The sequence below is a fragment of the Cervus canadensis genome, chromosome 32, assembly GCF_019320065.1.
Source record: "Cervus canadensis isolate Bull #8, Minnesota chromosome 32, ASM1932006v1, whole genome shotgun sequence".
Taxonomy (NCBI): Eukaryota; Metazoa; Chordata; class Mammalia; order Artiodactyla; family Cervidae; genus Cervus; species Cervus canadensis.
Window position 1 is genome coordinate 27,703,282 of NC_057417.1, and position 18,122 is coordinate 27,721,403.

At 52.7% G+C, this 18,122-nt stretch overlaps 1 protein-coding gene across 4 annotated transcripts; it reads left to right on the top strand.

Annotated features, from left to right (window-relative positions):
* Window positions 1–3,821: 3,821 nt before the first annotated feature.
* On the top strand, window positions 3,822–11,944 carry RHBDD2 (rhomboid domain containing 2). 4 transcript variants are annotated; one of them, XM_043456048.1, is made up of 6 exons: window positions 3,951–4,091; window positions 5,736–5,860; window positions 5,964–6,126; window positions 6,199–6,606; window positions 7,921–8,071; window positions 10,993–11,944. In XM_043456048.1, the coding sequence occupies exons 4-6, from the start codon at window positions 6,444–6,446 to the stop codon at window positions 11,348–11,350; spliced, it is 672 nt and encodes a 223-aa protein (XP_043311983.1). In that variant the 5' UTR covers window positions 3,951–4,091; window positions 5,736–5,860; window positions 5,964–6,126; window positions 6,199–6,443; the 3' UTR covers window positions 11,351–11,944. The 4 variants fall into 4 exon arrangements, with proteins under 4 accessions (XP_043311982.1, XP_043311983.1, XP_043311985.1 ...); XM_043456050.1 differs by lacking the exon at window positions 5,964–6,126; XM_043456049.1 differs by lacking the exon at window positions 3,951–4,091 and having other exon boundaries at window positions 5,734–5,860; window positions 5,960–6,126.
* The last annotated feature ends 6,178 nt before the right edge of the window (window positions 11,945–18,122 follow it).

An 18,122-nucleotide genomic window follows, 5' to 3' on the forward strand; every position in this document is an offset into this window, starting at 1 on the left:
TCCAAGGGACTCTCAAGAGTCTTCTCCAACACCACAGTTCAAAAGCAACAATTCTTTGGCACTCATCTTTCTTTATGGTCCAACTCTCACATCCATACATGACTACTGGAAAAAACATAGCTTTGACTAGACGGACCTTTGTTGGCAAAGTAATGTCTCTGCTTTTTAATATGCTGTCTAGGTTGGTCATAGCTTTTCTTCCAAGGAGCAAGCGTTAGAAAGTTCCTTAGATAGCAGGAAATCAAACTAGTCAATCCTAAAGGAAATCAACCCTGAATATTCATGGGAAGGACTAATGCTGAAGCTGAAGCTCCAGCACTTTGGCACTTGATGCAAAGAGCTGACTCACTGGAAAAGACCCTGATACTGGGAAAGATTGAGGGCAGGAGGAGAAGGGGGCGACAGAGGATGAGATGGTTGGATAGCATCACCAGTGGATAGCATGGAGTCCAATGGACATGAATTTCAGCAAATTCCAAGAGATAGTGAAGGACAGGGAAGCCTGCCATGCTACAATCCATGGGGTTGCAAAGAGTTGGACACAGCTTAGCAACTGAACAACAACCCCAGTAAATGGCAAGTGTCTCAACCCTCTATATGCATTTGTTTGTTTATGGAGTCTTAGAACTGAGGCTCCAAAAAAATTTTTAAAGGCATCTAGTTCCATCTCCAACCTGACATTTGAATCACTTCAATAGGCTCCTCAAGTCCCCAGATTGCCTCTGCTTGCACACCTCCAGTCACGGAGAGCTCACTATCAACTAAGGCACCTCATGCCATAGATGGACAATCCAAATTGTCAGAAAGTTCTTTCATAAGCCCAGTGTGTTGCCCTATCGTTTTCCACCTTTCATCCCCAGGTCTCCCCTCTGGAGTAACACAGGGTTAGTCTATTCCCTCACCTCCAGGAAAGCCTTTCACATAGTTAGTCAGTGGTCAGGACCCCTGAAGCTTTCTCGGGCAAGTCTCTCTGATCTCTTTAATTGTCCCTCATCAAATAGGATTTGAAGTCCCCCTTTCCCTCCCCATTCTAGTCACTTGTTGTTGGACAAGCCCTAATTTTTCTAGATCTTTATCCAAAATGTATGTCTGAAAGTAGGCCCAGAACTCCTGGAGTGGCACAGAGGAAATGGGACCACCATTCCCTTCCTCTTTCCAAGGCCCAGACTCTTGTGCCAGCAGCCCAAGTCCCCACTCATTATTTTTAGCTGCTACACTGCACTTCTGAGTCATATGCTGCTTCCTGTTGAGTAAAACCTTCATTTTCATGCCCACTGCTGCATCATGAGCAGCATTAGTTTAAATCTACACAGCATGGAAAAGGTACGTTTTCATTCTAATTCCAAAGAAAGGCAATGCCAAAGAATGTTCAGACTACTGCACAATTGCACTCATTTCACATGCTAGAAAAATAATGCTCAAAATTCTCCAAGCCAGGCTTCAACAGTACATGAACTTCCAGATGCTCAAGCTGGATTTAGAAAAGGTAGAGGAACCAGAGATCAAATTGCCAACATCCACTGGATCATTGAAAAGGCACGAAAGTTCCAGAAAAACATCTACTTCTGCTTGATTGACTATACCAAAGCCTTTGACTGTGTGGATCACAACAAACTGGAAAATTCTTCAAGAGATGGGAATACGAGACCACATGACCTGCCTCATGAGATATCTGTATGAAGGTCAAGAAGCAACAGTTAGACCTGGACATGGAACAACAGACTGGTTCCAAATAGGAAAAGGAGTATGTCAAGGCTGTATACTGTCACCCTGCTTATTTAACTTATATGTAGAGTACATCATGCAAAATGCCAGGCTGGATGAAGCACAAGCTGGAATCAAGATTGCTGGGAGAAATATCTATAACCTCAGATTTGCAGATGACACCACCCTTATGGCAGAAAGCAAAGAAGAACTAAAGAGCCTCTTGATGAAAGTGAAAGAAGAGAGTAAAAAAGTTGGCTTAAAACTCAACAATCAGAAAACTAAGATCATGGCATCTGGTCCCATCACTTCATGGCAAATGGAAGGGGAAACAATGGAAACAGTGACAGGCTTTATTTTCTTGGGCTCCAAAATCACTGCAGATGGTGACTGCAGCCATGAAATTAAAAGATGCTTACTCCTTGGAAGGAAAGTTATGACCAACCTAGACAGCATTTTAAAAAGCAGAGACATGGCTTTGCCAACAAAGGTCCATCTAGTCAAGGCTATGGTTTTTCCAGTGGTCATGTATGAATGTGAGAGTTGGACTGTGAAGAAAGCTGAGCACCAAAAAATTGATGCTTTTGAACTGTGGTGTTGGAAAAGACTCTTGAGAGTCCCTTGGACTGCAAGGAGATCCAACCAGTCCATCCTAAAGGAGATCAGTCTTGGGTGTTCCTTGGAAGGACTGATGCTGAAGCTGAAACTCCAGTACTTTGGCCACCTCATGCGAAGAGTTGACTCATTGGAAAAAACCCTGATGCTGGGAGGGGTTGGGGGCAGGAGGAGAAGGGGACGACAGAAGTTGAGATGGTTGGTGGCATCACTGACTTGACGGACATGAGTTTGAGTAAACTCCAGGAGTTGGTGATGGACAGGGAGGCCTGGCATGTTGCGATTCATGGGGTCACAAAGAGTCAGACACGACTGAGCGACTGAACTGAACTGAAACACAAATGACAAAAAGAATCTCAGGTTCCCTTCCTGAGGTTCATGGGAACACAGACATTGCCAGAACCATCGACAGGGGGGCAAACTAGGTCTGGGAACGGATCTGAAAGTCCAGCACAGAGAATGAAGCATTTGTTCATTTCTCAGTAGTCAAATTTAAATCCATGTAGCAGTAGGCAGGATATTAGAGGGAAATAGTGAAAAGGGAAGAAAGTCAGCACTTAGCAAACAGGGATTCAGATCCTAGTCCTAGTCTGGAGCATCTGTAATTGAGGAAACAATATTTCAGTTGTCTAAACAACTGGTGAAGGTGAAGGTGCTTTTCTTCTCTGGTGAAGATGCTTTTCAGACTTTAAGGGCTGAAACAGACTTTGGTTATTATTATTCTTATATTACATCCCTAATACTTCAGGTCATTGGGAAAGATCTGATGCTGGAAAAGATGGAAGACAAAAGGAGAAGAGGGCAGCAGAGGATGAGATGGTTAGATAGCATCACTGACTCAATGGATATGAATTTGAGCAAGAGATGGTTAGATAGCATCACTGTCTCAATGCATATGAATTTGAGCAAACTCCGGGAGACAGTGAAGGACAAGGAAGCCTGGCGTGCTGCAATACACGGGGTCGCAGAGTCAGTCAGGGTCGGATACAATTTAGCAACTGAAGAACACTTCAGGGCCTTCCGTGGAATTCCTCCTTCCTCTCCTACCCTGTTTTTTTAATCCAGGCACCAAAACCTGCCTTTGCCAGTAGCCAATTCCAGGCCATAGCAACGGCAGGAACCTGAGTTCTAATTGTGTTTGCCATCTAACTGCATCACCCAAACCCTAGTGTCGCCACTGGTATTAATGAAGGTAAACACAGATAAGGGAGGCTGTGTGTGTGAGAGAGAGAGAGAAAAAGATCGAAGGCTCTGTAAACTGCAAGGCACAATACTCATTAGGTAGCTAGAGCTGAGATGATGAAATCCAAAATTCGAGCCGCCCCGCCCGGAGCCCCCCAAGCGGCTCCCGACTCCTAGCCGGTCCCGAGGATGCTGCAGCCAGCGATCACAGGCTGGACTCCTTCCGGCCTACGCTCGTGGGAGGCGTGCCAGCGCGAGTTACCGGATTGGGTAACTCCGCACGGGGTGGGGCCTCTGGGAGGCGGGGCTTCCGGCCACCATCTCCGCTGTTGCCAAGGGTGACAGCCGCAGGGAGGCGGAAGGAGCCGAGGACCAGCCAGAGCTGCGTAGGTGAGCGGGAGTCTTGGCGGCCATGGCGGTCTCGGAGCCGGGGTACCGGAGCTGGTCCTTGTGGCCCGAGGTGCCATCCGCCACCTTCTTCACCGCGCTGCTCTCGCTGCTGGTATCCGGGCCCCGTCTGTTCCTGCTGCAGCAGCCCCTGGCGCCCTCGGGTCTCTCGCTGCGATCCGAGGCCCTGCGCAACTGGCAAGGTGAGCAGGGCGGGGCCGGGTCCCGGGTGCCAGTCCTTTTTCCTCCGATCTCGCCAGGCCCTGGGCTCCGGCCTCCCAGAACCCACGCCACCCCATCTCCGTCCGCCTCATTCTCCCCACCTGGAGGACCAGCCCCATATTCCACGTCTTTGTGCAGAGCCCCATCTTGGTCATCCCTGTAACCCTTCCCTACCCAGATGTGTTCCCGTCCCTGTCGCCATCGTACTGGTCAAGGCTCCCATATCCATTCGTAGCAATGGCTTCATTCACCCCTGCTTGCTCGCCGAGGAGGATTTTTCTCTCCCTTGTCACATTCACACCGACGTCTGCTTTAAGGGCCCAACCCCCTACTGGAAACAAAAAAAAAAATTTTTTTTTTTCCACCTTCTCAAGACACTTGAGCTGTATCTGTGGCCACCTCTGTAAGCATCCTGGCCTCCTGGGGTTTAGAATTTCTTCTGCATCTTCGTTTTTATCTTAATCCTGACTCCGATTCCCAGCTTATAGAGAGAGCGGGGTGTCTTGTACTTTTGGGAGAGGTGTTGGTTTTCTCAGGGAGATGGAGAGATTTTGCAGACCAATTAAGTATAAATATCTGCTCATAAAAGATGTTCTTAGCCTCTGTTTCTTCCCCATTCTTTTTTGGGGAGGAAAATGAGAGATTTGTATGACTTTTGTTGTTTTGCAAAGGACTTGCACATGCATTAATCTCTTTTAATTCTCACGGTGATCCCATGACGTATTATTACTGTAGGCTTTATTGCCCATGAGCTTTATTGTTGTCCATTCTTTAGCTGAAACTGAGGCTTAATGCGAAGACTCACAGAGCTATTGAGTCATACAATTGACACAGGAACCCAGATTGTTCTTTGCATCGTTTGACATTTTGGAACTGGAACCTTGGGCTTTCTAATCCCCCAATTATATAGAATTGCTTCTAGAATCTTCACATGTACCCTTGGGATTTCAGTGTTGGAAGTACTCAACAAGTAATGATGGTACTCTTCAGATAACGAAGCCTTACCGAGATGGCCTGACTGAGGTATATGGTTCTTAGCCTGCCTCCCTGCTCAAATCTAAAAGTGGTCCCCCTCACCCTCACCCTGGATCACATAGCACGTCTGTCTTCAGAGACAGATACAAAATGCCAGCCTAAACTGAGCTCCCTTTTTTTTTTTCCTTTACTTTGCGGCTTCCCTTGAGTGTGGGATTCATGGACAATGTGAGTATTAGACACGTAAGAGACCTTTGAGGGCCTCAAGTATATCCATTTTATTTTACGATAAGAACCACTGAAGCCGACAGGGCCCTGTATCTGGACTGAACTCAGCCAGTCTAGATGTGACAGAGCCAAGACCTTTAGACTTCCAAATCCAATGTTCCTGCCACTTCACTGATCACCCCCCTCCTTCAGTTTAGTGTTTTTGCCTGCAGGGATGTAAAAATACAGAAGCGAGGACTGCTTTTAGAAAAATAAAAGATTCTTTGCTATCTTATTGCATATCAAACATCACTCTACCTCTAAGACTGGATAAGCACTTGCAAGAAAGACTTCTGAGTTCTGTATCTACATTCTTAGTGATAGTTTTCTCATCTTTACAGGTGCACAATAATTCATGGTCCCTTTTTTCTTCCTCTGAACAGCCACTATGGAAGGAGAGGTCAGGATTACAGCCGAGGAGACGGGCACAAAGAGTGTTAAGTGACACCCACTCAATCCACCTGAAGCTGTTACAATTAATTAACCCTCAAACTGCCCGGTGAGATAGGTCAGTATTAAAGCCTCAAAGAGGATTATAAAGCACATTACAAATGATAAGAGACCATCCCATGCTAAAAAGTGTTATTTTTCTTCCCCCACGTGGAAGCCAGTCACAGATAAGACTTGCTCCAGGTCTGGGAAAGAGCAAAGATTAGACATCCCCGCCTCTACTTAGAGTCCTGGGTCCTTCGCTGTTGCTCCCCTCTGCTTATCCCGCTGGCTCCGGGCTGATTTTCCCTGGCAACGAGAGCCAGCTGCTCCCCGTTTTCCTAGGTGGGTTGTAACCTGGCTTTTCCCTTCTTGGAGCAAGCCACCATCGGGCCTCTAACTCGGTTCCCCCTGCAGTTTACAGGCTGGTGACCTACATCTTTGTCTACGAGAATCCTGTCTCCTTGCTCTGCGGTGCCATCGTCATCTGGCGCTTTGCTGGCAATTTTGAGAGAACCGTGGGCACCGTCCGCCACTGCTTCTTCACCGTGGTCTTCGCCGTCATCTGCGCCATCATCTTCCTGTCGTTTGAAGCCGTGTCATCGCTGTCAAAGCTCGGGGAGGTGGAGGACGCCCGCGGTTTCACCCCCGTGGCTTTCGCCATGCTGGGAGTCAACTGCGTCCGCTCTCGGATGCGGCGGGCCCTGGTGTTCGGCATGGTTGTGCCCTCACTGCTGGTGCCCTGGCTCCTGCTCTGTGCCTCCTGGCTCATTCCCCAGACCTCTTTCCTCAGTAACGTCTGTGGCCTGGGAATAGGGCTAGCATGTATCCTTCCTAGAGAGCTGTTGTAATGATGACATGCCAGAGGGTGAACCACGCTGTAGTAGGTCCTGGGGGTCAGGGCGGGGGGTTCAGGCAGATAGAGCTCACACGTAGGTATTCTGTGTGCCAGCTTCAGATTTGAAAACCATGTGGCCTCAGGCCACTTCCCTTCTTTACACCAGAGTTTTCTCTTCTGGGAGAGATCTCCCTACCTCTTTCCATACAATGGCTTAGCTGCTGCTGCTGCTAAGTCGCTTCAGTCGTGTCCGACTCTGTGCGACCCCATAGACGGCAGCCTACCAGGCTTCGCCATCCCTGGGGTTCTCCAGGCAAGAACACTGGAGTAGGTTGCCATTTCCTTTTCCAGTGCATGAAAGTGAAAGTGAAGCTGCTCAGTCGTGTCCGACTCTTCACGACCCCATGGACTGCAACCTACCAGGCTCCTCCATCCATGGGGTTTTCCAAGCAAGAGTACTGGAGTGGGCTGCCATTGCCTTCTCCGGCTCAGCACTACCATTTAATGAAATACTCTGATTTGGTTTTTTCCAAGGTATAAACCCATTTGGCCAATTTTTTGTTATTGGAGGATCCTGAAATACCCATGAGCTAGAGATGTTCCATGAAAGGTATTCCCAGGAAACAGGTTTCTTTGTTTTTGTTTGGCTTAGTCTTTTTCTCAGAAGAGAAAAAAAAAATTTTTTTTTAAGGTAGGCTTTGAACATATGAGTGGTTAAAAACTTAGAATAAGCCTTACATTCCTGGCAATTAGGCTGACTCTTTTTGGCCGTCTCGGCAGTGACGGGCTGACGCAGGTCGGACAACCAGGGTGCCCTCACATCTCTGGGAGCTGGTGACGGTGTGGGGGACCGGCTGCCACAGAGGCCCACGGGAAGCTCACTTGGTCACATCGAGGCAAGGTTCCTTCTACCTGGGACAAAGGACAAGATGTCAGACCTCCCAGAGGGTATTAGACTGGCCGCCTGCTTCATCCCACTTAGAGAAACAGAGGTGCGCGCTGGCTTCTGACAGTGATTACAGGGGCTCGAGAGGCCCAGGAGAGAGGATGGGTGTGTCCTGGGGAAGGTGAGATGTTAGCACCTGCCTGCCTCTCCTATTGCTGCGTTGTGTTCCCTCTGAGGTACAGAGGCTAGAAACTCCAACTCTTGGTTTCCCCTGAGCTTGAAACTGCAGTCCAGAGATGATGGTGGAATAAACCCAGGCCCCCCGTGGAGTCAGCATGGGCTCCTGTGTCCTGGGGCAGCACGTAGCCCCCCTCCCTTTAGCTGTCTCCACTTCTCCTTAATATGCTGACCCCAGACGGCTTCACCTACTGCTTCTCCTTTGACGTCCCAGAGCAAGTCGCAATGAAGCTCGACCAGAAGTTCCCCTTCAGCCTGATGAGGAGGATTTCGATGTTCAAGTACATCTCCGGCTCTTCAGCCGAAAGGAGGGCAGCCCAAAGCCGGAAGTAAGTTCCAGAACGCAGTGCTTGCCTTATTCCTGGAGCAGCTCCAGGGCCTATAAAAGCGCTGCCCCAAGCCTTTTTGGCACCAGTTTCGTGGAGGACAGTTTTTCCACGAACCAGGAATGGGATTGGGGGGGGGCAGTGGGGGATGGTTGTTTCAGGGTATTTCAAGTGATTACATTTTTTGTGCACTTTTATTTTTACTCTCAGATCCACCTCAGATCATCAGATCCCAGAGGTTGGGGTCCTCTGCTGTAGAGGGTGTGACTGGTTTTCAGTGTCCTGGGGAATAGGGAAGAGGGTGTGGGTCGCTTGGGCCTACCCAGCAAAACCTGTGCACAGATTTCTCCTGAGTGCCCTGGATTCTGCCCAGCTGCTTCTAAAGTGGGGACCAAGCAGGAAGGGCATTAGATGGGAGGCGTTCAAAGCCCTTGCACATAATCCTGAGGGCCTTGCGGGAGGGCATCACCAGCCCTCAGCACTGACAAGCGCTCTGTGTGGCTGGGACTGGGCTCTGGCAGGCGACACTGGCAAGAAGTGTGATCCACACGGCTGACTGGCAGGCTTAGGAGGTGGCATGGCCCGAAGCTCAGGGTGTTCTTGGCCACCTGGCAGGAGAAGGCGAAGTTTATTCACTGTTTTCCAATCCAGGTGTGTTAACTCTCAATGGAGCTGTCACGTAGCCTCACTCCCTCCTGTCAGAGAGGAGGCCCAAAGGGGACAAACGTCTTTCTCCAGGTAACACAGAGTCAGAAGTGCCCAATCTAGAGCCCGGGGCTCCTGCTTCTGGCTCCTGCTCACTTCCTGTCACTCCGGCACACACGCTGCCGGCCTCAGGTGGCCTTCACTGGTTTTTGCCGATGCTGAGAGTTCACAATGGAGGTTTCTCTCCCAGAGAAAGGGTTCACTGCAAAGTCAAGATGCTTTGTCAGTGGCTGGTTTCTGCCTTGAGCCAACTGTGGAGTCCATCTTGTCCCCCACACTGGCCTGGAGGCAGGATCTCGGTTGAATCAGGAGCTATTCCTTGTAGTTTATTTTAAGAGGTGGACTCTCAGCCTTCGGCGGCTCAAAGCCCTCTGACCATTTTCTTTTCTCTTTTTTTTTTTGGCCATGCTGTGTGGCTTGTTGGATCTTAACCCCCCACCAGGGATCAAACTCGGGGCTCCCTCAGTGAGAGTGCCAAGTCCTAACCACTGGACCTTGCCAGGGAAGTCCCAGCTCTGACCATTTCTTAAAGGCAAGGACGGGTACCAGGAAAAATAGAAATGCACACTCACTCATTTTATTTCAGGCAAGTAATTCTGGAGTATCAGTGAGTTGGAGGTGTTGACGTTTAGAATTAGCTGTATTTTAGCTTTTTGGAAGGACCCTGATGCTGGGAAAGAGCAAGGGCAGGAGGAAAAGGAGACGACAGATCATAAGATGGTTGGATGGCATTCCCAACTCAATGGACAAGAGTTTGAGCAAGCTCCGGGAGGTGGTGAAGGACAGGGAGGCCTGGTGTGCTGCAGTCCGTGGGGTCGCAAAGAGTCGGACACGACTGAGCGACTGAATAGCAACAACAGTGGGTGGGAGGTGTTTACATTTACAATTAGCTGTATTGTATAGCTTTTTGGTTCTTAATTGCTGTTCTCACAGAATCTAGAGAGAGCTTCAGTTCTAAGTTCAGTTCAGAGAGAACTTAGTTCAGTTCAGAGAGAACTTAGGAGTCCTCATTTGCAAACTCCTCAGCCACGTTTCAAGAAGGAAGCCCCTCTAAGACAGCTGACGATGTTGACCCCTGGCGGCTGGGGCCTCGCTCTACGAGGCAGCCCCCAGTGAGGACGGTCTTGCACGCTGGATCACACTCACTTCTCTTTAACTGTGACACCCGTGGTGCCCAGTGATCCTGCTTCCCCATAACGTGCAGACCTGGCTGGGGATATGGTGACCCACACGGCATAGTGTCCCAGCCCATGTCACCCTGGCCTGTTGCAGGCACCCAGAACAGACATGATATTTCTGATGACCCAACAACAGGACACGGGCAGTGCTGATGCATGTGTTGGTTTTGGCATCAGTCCTGGCTGCCTGGACAGCTTTGTCTCCCTTGGAGGCTCTTATCAAGCTTCTTATAGGCCAGAGCCTCTGCATTTTTAAAATTCCGGAATTGCTGCTAAGTGTCTGTGTCTGTACTTCAGTTGATTTATAAGCTTAGGTTTGGACTGAAATGTATCAAGGTTTAATCGTTACCTAACACAGGTGTCAGTGGTGTTGACATTTGTTCTTCGTATTGAGAAATCTCTGCAAAAGGTCACAGGCTAAATCCCTTAGAAGATGTCCCCCTTCATGGCCCCAGCCACCTGTGTCTGTGGTGGGGTCTTTGACCTCGGCACAGACAGCTCCCCGCATCTATCACATCCGTTCCTGCCTGCCAGGACTTTGAGCTATAAGCCTTCTTTCCTGCCGTCATGGGTAGACCATCTGCCAGCAGACAAGGCCTGGGCCCGAGCCCTGTGTTACCCCGTTGGAGCCCTCCCCTCCGACCTCCCACAGAAGTGGACCCGTTCTCTTTGGTTGATCGCTCGGCCAGCCACGGAAGACACGAACTACTGTGATCCCATCCCCAAGTCCATCTGACTTGCAGACTGCCCTTATACCTCAAGGGGACTTAGGCATGGGCCCGACCGCCCCTCATCCTGCTGGCTTACTGCAGGGCCGTGAGTAGGCCCTGCCCGCTCTGGGCATCTGTTTTCTGTTCATTTGAGATGACTCTTTCTCCCCGTGTGGCACTCTTACAGCTGGTTACAGGAAACCCGTCCACAGCATGTTGTAATAGAAGGCAGTGCAGCGAGCCCAGCCTTTTCTCCTGCAGATCCAGTCTGGGTGCTGTGTTCCCCGGCATGACTAGCTCAGCACGCGTCTTCTCTCTTGTTCCTTTCCAGGCCGAACCCTGTGCCCGGCTCCTACCCCACACAGAGTGGCCACCCTCACCTGACCCCGAACCACCCTGCCGCCCAGATGCAGCACGCCAGTGGCCAGAAACTGGCCTCCTGGCCATCGTGTGCTCCTGGGCACATGCCCAGCCTGCCTCCGTACCAGCCTGCCTCCGGCCTGTGCTACGTGCAGAATCATTTTGGCACAACCCCCAACTCCTCTGGTGTCTACCCAGCTTCTGCGGGTGCCTCCCTGGGAGTCCAGCCCCCCGCCCCCCTCAACTGCCCTGGCACCGTGTATTCCGGGGCCCTGGCCACTCCAGCCGCCACAGGCTCCAAGGAGTGCTCAAGGGTCCTGATGCCCTGAGTGTTTCCAGGGACGCGGTCTCCCCTCTTGGCCTTCTCAAAAAGGGCCTCTCTGAGCTGAGATTTTCTTGACACGAAGTTATTTATTGGACACCTCTATGTGCCACGCTCTGTGTTGAGTATTTTGATATGTGTTCCTGTTCAGTCTCCTTTATCCTCATGACAGCTTCGTGAAGTACAGTGGTCCCCACTTCCCAGATGCAGAAAGCAGGGCGCCCAGTGAGGACGCGTGGCTCTCGTGGCACAGCTGGGGGCGCTTGGCTTCAGGCCCAGGCCCCTCCCACCCACTTCCCCCCGACAAAGAAGCCCCGGAGCAGGGGGATCGGTTGCCAGTGGCTCCCCCCAGCTCTCGGTTCCTTCCTGTCCTTGCGCACAGCTCCCTTGGTTACCCCGTGTCTGTGTGTCCGTGCGTCCGTGTGTGCCCTCGGGAGCGCCCTGTTGGTGTGCTGGCCGGTCCCAGGGCCTGTGCAGTGACGCCCCCACCACCCAGACTTCTGCCCCAGGGCTGGTGAGACGGGCCTGCGTGCGCCCCAGCCGGATGCTGACGGTCCGTTGCGTTGGTTACATTTGTATAAAGAAACTGCCTCCAACCTGCCCCTGGCGTGCTGTGTCTTTATGATCAGGGAATACAGAGGACAGCAAAGAGAACCACAGCCAGGTCCAGTCGGGCAGACAACTCCCCAGTGGGGATATGAAATGGGGCGGGAGATACGTGGCTCCCTGGAGAGCTGAGAGGGCAAACGGGAAGGTTTGGCGACCCTGAGATGGGTGGACAGCAGGGAGCCACTGTGGCGGTCCCCGCGCTCCAGGCTGGGTCACCATGAAAAGGGCTGCCTGGCGGGACTTTACACAGAGGAGAGACGTGGGCACCGGCGGCGACGCTGTCAGAAGCAAGAGGCGGGGAGGAGAGCCCCGCCCTCTCTGCCTGTCTAATGATCTCCCAGCAGGAGCTCCCGTGGGCTAAATTAACCCGGAAGCTGTTGGCAAGTGAGCCCAGAAAGTGTAGTTTGCAGGGATCAGCTCCCCGCCCCAACCCCTCCAGGCAGGGCAGGACAGGACAGAAAGTGATGGAGCCAATGGGCACCTGGTTGGGCCGGCGGAGCTCACAGCTTCTGATCAGCTGTCGGCTGGACTCATGGTGGGCTCACGTTGAGGAAACACTTCTGGTGCGGGTGTCCTCACCAACACCGTAACATGTGGCCTTCATGCATTCCTGGAGCTGGATGGCCCCCTTGGGCTGGCTTTATGGAGAGGCCCTGGGAATCAGAGGTGGGTAAGACACACCCACAGACCCGCAGCAAAGGCCAGGGCAGTGAATGGCCTGCACTGGCCGGGGAGTGGGGATGAAGCCAGAGAGTGGCTCCCAAGCCCGATTGTGAACAGGATTCACCCGCCAAGGAGTCCAGACTGCGGCTGAGACTTGCCTGCAGTCTCGGAGCCTGACATCTCCAACCACGCCGGCACCTTTCCCCTAGGGTCACTCGGTGAGGGCAGGCTGCTGTGTGTCCCTTGGTCACAGTCCCTCCACTCCAGACTCCAGTCCCAGGCCTGTGCCCAGAAGCAGGTGAGGCGGCCACTACCTTCAGTGTGCTACCATCGCCTCCTTCGTATCTGGCCCTCCTGCTTGGATCGGCCAGAGCTGTGGAGGCCGGCGGCCTGCCTCGTGGATGGCCAGGCTCAAGGACCCTCAGGCGACCGAGTAGCAGGGCTGTAGGGTCGTCTGAGGTCACTCTGTCCCAGCATCTCCTCTGCCACTGGTTTCCCGAACCAGCTTCCAGGGAGGCGGGGTGAGTCTGGCAGAGCAGCCGACAGCAGCCCAGCCTTGGACCTCTGCTGCAACCGCCGCTCTGAAATCGGTTCTTCGTCTGTTTGTTCCCCTGGGCTTTGCTTGGGCCGCAGCAGGCAGCCTGGACCAGAGCGGGGGCATTTGTAGACGGGATCCCAAAGCCCTCCCCCACTTGCCTGTTGAATCATCCACGTGCAGCCGCTTCCGTGCGTGTGTGCCAAGCCTCGGGCTGGGCCTGGAGACAAGACAGAGGTGAGCTCCATGAGGGCGGAAAACCCCCAACCCCGGCTGACACACAGTGAAGATCTGTTGACCAAGTAAATGAACTGGGACACCCCACCCTGGGGGAGCTCAATCTGGGAGTGGGGGGAGTAGACGATTGAAAAATTGTAATTCAATGATGCTGTTCAGGCATCAGAAGAGGCCCCCAGACCAGCCTGGAGATCTGGGGGTGAGTCGGACACGGACCACACATCCTTCCATGGGGGCGGGGGTGGCTCTGGAGGGAGGGAAAGGGGAAAGCCCTAACCAGGCCCTCCAGCTATTGTTAGGCAAATGAAGAAGACAGACCACCAGACAAAGGGATGGCCATTGTTCCCCCACATGATAGAAACCGCTGTCCTATCCCCAGGTCAGGGCGGACCACTGATAGCCAGAGAAGCTTCCAGACGTCCTCCAGTTCCCCCTCTTCGTCAGCAGGGGGCAGCAGAGAAACAGCCCCTTGGCCGCCTCTGAAATCTTACCCAGGGGCTGGTGCTGGGACTACCGGAGAAAGAGGATGTGTGCATCGGTCCTCCGAGGAGGCCCCCTCTGGGGTGGGGCCGGGGATCCTGCTCTGTGCACAAATGTGACCCAAGATAAGGGCTGGGAGAGAGGCATGGACGCCCAGCTCCGAGAGGCCTGGCTGCTTCAGACGCCTGCTGGTTCATTCCTTCATTTAACAAGCGCTTTGCGAGCAACTAGAGCTCCAGGCCTGTGCTCGGCTCTGGGGACACGAAGAAGGAAAAGAAGGAGCCCAGCCTTCAGCGCGCTCAGTCCGTTGCGGGAGACGTGTTCTGTGGAGCGGGAGAAGAGCCAGGTGCAGAGGCGAGGGGGGCCCACCTGGCCAGGATGGGGTGGGGCGGGGGAGGGCATCGGAGGGGAGTTAACCAGTGTGAGCAGAGATGGGGAGGCGGGGAGGTAGGCAGGGCAGAGGCTGTGTGCAGCTCGGGAAGAGCTGGAAGTGCTGGGTGCCCAGCCTGACCCCGAGTCACAGCAAGTGAGTGGCCAAGCGTGTGCACACAGCTCTCCCACCCGGAGTTCAGTGCTCTTGCCCTGCCGGAAGGCGTCTGCCCGCCCGCAGGTGGAAGGGTGCGGGAGGGCCCAGGGTGGGGTTGGAAAGTCCTGTAGGATGAGGTTCCCCCCAAGTGAGGAACGAGGGGATGGAAGAGGATGGAGTTGGCTCCTGAGACCTGCAGGGCCCCTCCCCGGGCCTGCATCCCAGGGTGCCCGCAGGGCTCTGCTCAGAGCATCTCGGCCTGGATAACTGCCCACAGCCAGAGGCGGCAAGTCCCCCAAGCTCGGCGCTGCCACACCATCTCCAGGTCCCTGGCCGCCCGGAATCTTGCTCCTTCTGAGCCTGGAGCTCCTCCCCCGTGAAAGGTGGCCTGTCCGAGTCTGCTTAAACACCCCAAGGCTACTGCCTTGATGGGCTCCTCCTCCTGGGGGCCTGGCTACAGCATCCCTGGAGCCAAGGACCAGGTGGGTTACCCACAGAGGTGATGCTGGGACAGGGCTTGGGGCGGTTGGGACACAAACCACACACACCCACACACACCCACACACCCCCAACACAGGCATGTGAAAACACAGACGCGACATTCTGAACTCACAAATCTGGGCCCTTACCCAGGGGCCTCCCATGCCGACGTGCGCTCTCTGTGGTCAGGGTTGTGGGTTCTGTTGGTGAAGGAAAGCTACATGGCTCAAAATAGTCTGGAGTTAGAGCTCCCTTCCAGGTCCTCCCCACCATTCTATTCAGAATAAAGAACTTTCTCCCCCGAAGAAAGGAATGGACATTAAGATTGATTACGTTCAGCTCCCAGCCGACCCCAGTCTCCAGCTGGTCTCAGGAATTCCTTGCCCCAGTTGTTGAAAGCTAACTAGTGAAAAATAATCTTGAGGAGAAACAGACCCCCTCAAAACAATGTATCTCCGCATATATATGTTTTCTATACAGACCTACTCTCCTCAGCCCACTTATCTGACTGCTGCCTCTTCTCACCTCATTAAAGGTGATCTGTTCCTCTAAAGTGCCGGTCTCCTTCTTTCTCCAAACCTCGCCTTCTCTAACTCCCTTACCCTACAGTTGGGTCCCCTCAAATATGTTGAAGGCCTAAGCGCACCGCCCCCCCCCCCCCAGCCGTACCCGTGAATGTGACGTGTTGAAGTCATTTGGGAGTCAGGTGGGGCCTAAACTCAACAGCTCGCTTCCCCATAAAGATGAAGCTACACAGAGATCCTACAGGGAGAAGACGGCTGTGTGATGACGGAGGCAGGGTCTGGGTCGATGTGCCTCCCAGCCACGGGCACCAAAGGCTGCTAGGAATGAATGGAAGCTGAAAAGAGGGAAGAAAGTGTTCTTCCCTAGAGCTCTCAAGGGCAGCACGGGGCCCCTGGATGCCTTGATTTCAGACTTCCGGCCTCCAGGACTGTGAAAGAACAAACCTCTGGGGTTTTTTTTCACTTTTAAGTCCTTATTGAATTTGTTATAATTTTGTTTCTATCTTATGTTTCGGTTTTTTGGCCATGAGGCCTGTGGGATCTTAGCTTCCAGACCAGGGATGGAACCTGTACCCCCTGCATTGGAAAGCGACCTCTTAACCACTGCACCACCAGGGAAGTCTCCGTGTCTGTTGTTTGAAGCCACCCAGTTTGGGGTGCGCTGTTACAGCCGCCCTGGGAAATAGGCAAGGTCACCTCCCTAGATGGCTACCCCCCACCCCCACCCAGAATCCGGGGAGCTCCCCACAGCCGGCTCCTCTATCCGCACCTGGGGGCCCCCACCCCCGTCTCTCCTCCTGCAACGTGGTCAGTTCCATGGCATCCCGTACTCATGCAGTGGGAAGGAAAAGGGGGAGGGAAGTAGAAGAGAAATGACATTTTGAACTCTCCCGGCTGGAGACAGTAGCTGGAAGAAGGAGGTGGTCTGCGGGCAGGGCCTCGGGGGATATGCCATGTAGGGCACTGTGATTCTGTGGCCACGAGGTCGCAAGGCAGAGATGGCCTGAGGCCTTGGGAAGACATGGTGCTAGAACCCAGATGATGGAGGGTAGAGACCTTACCCCTCACCTGGTTCCCCAGGCCAGCGGGGAGAGGAGGGAGGGCTGGAATGAGTAGCCCCAGGAAGGAGCTCTGATCAGAAGGCAGAGGGGGGCTCAAGGCTCCAGCAGCCTCTCCTGGCCTTGGGCAAGTCACTGACACCAGAGGGAGAATTACATAGGTAATAAAGCTACTGCTGTTTAGTTGCTAAGGCGTATCTGACTCTTTGCAATCCCATGGACTGTAGGCGGCCAGAATCCTCTGTCCATGTAATTTTCCAGGCAAGAATACTGGAGTGGGTTGCCAATTCCTTCTCCACGGGATCTTCCCAATCCACAGATGGAACCCAAGTCTACTGCACTGGCGGGCGGATTCTTTACCACTGAGCCACCTGGGAAGCCTCAGGTAATAAAGACAGAGGGATTATAATCATGCTTTTTTCCTAGTGTTTGACCTAAGGGCAAAGCACAAGCCTCACCTGAGCTTCCTTCCCGCAAGTGTCAAGGGCAAAGAGCCATCCCTTCCTTCAGGGACGTCAGTAAAGGACAGAGGCACCTGTCATGCTGTGACTGTAGCTTCCATGGGTGGGGAAAAGACTTTTATCAATGGTGGCAAATTGCACCAATGCAGTGCAATTGGTGCACCAACGCACCAGTCTCCAAGCAGGTGCCTATCTATTGAACCTTGAACCCTGTGAAAATGGGGACTGTCTGGCTTGTGTTCATTCATTCACTGAACATCTACTGAACACCCACTTTATTCGAGGCCCTATTCCAGTTATGGGAATGCAGCAGAGAGCAAGGTGGCCAAATGCCTACATTTAAAGAGCCTAACAGTCAGTGTGTCGGGGGCAGGGAGGAAGAGAAAGACAATTAACAAAAAGATGAATAAATGAAAAATAGGGGCTAGTGATAGCATGGTACAGAGCATTAAAGTAAAATGAAAGAAAGTGAAAGTGAAGTCGATCAGTCGTGTCCAACTCTTTGCAACCCTATGGACTGTAGCCTACCAGGCTCTTCCTCCATCTATGGGATTTTCCAGGCAAGAAAACTGGAGTGGGTTGCCATTTTCTTCTCCAGGGGATCTTCCCAACCCAGAGGATCAAACTCAGATCTCCCACATTGCAGGCAGACTCTTTACCCTCTGAGCCACCAGGGAATCACAAGAATACTGAAGTGGGTAGCCTATTCCTTTTCCAGCAGATCTTCCCAACCCAGGAATTGAACCAGGGTCTCCTGCATTGCAGTCAGATTCTTTACCAACTGAGCTATCAGGGAAGACCTTACAGAGCATTAAGACAAGACAATGAGGCCTAGAAAGGGGAGAACCTTAAGTCATTGAAGGCCTCCTGAAGGAGGTGACTTTTCTGCAGAGATCTGATGAAATCCAAGGAACAGTCATAAGAGGATCTGGATGAAGAGCATTCCAGGTAGAGAGAAGGACAGAGCAAGGGCCAGATGGGAAGGGCCGAGCACGGGGGAGAATGGCCGGGGGGTGAAACACACGTTAGGTGCTCAGTCAATGCTTGTTCCCCTGGGAATCTGTATGTGGGCAGCCTGGGTTTGGGAGGCCACACTCATACTCACGGCTTGGTGCTCTGAGCCCCCATGACCTGACCACCTGGCCCACAGGGAGTCCATGGTCTAGGGTCAGAGATCCTGGGAGCCCAAGCCCTCACAGTGCCTGC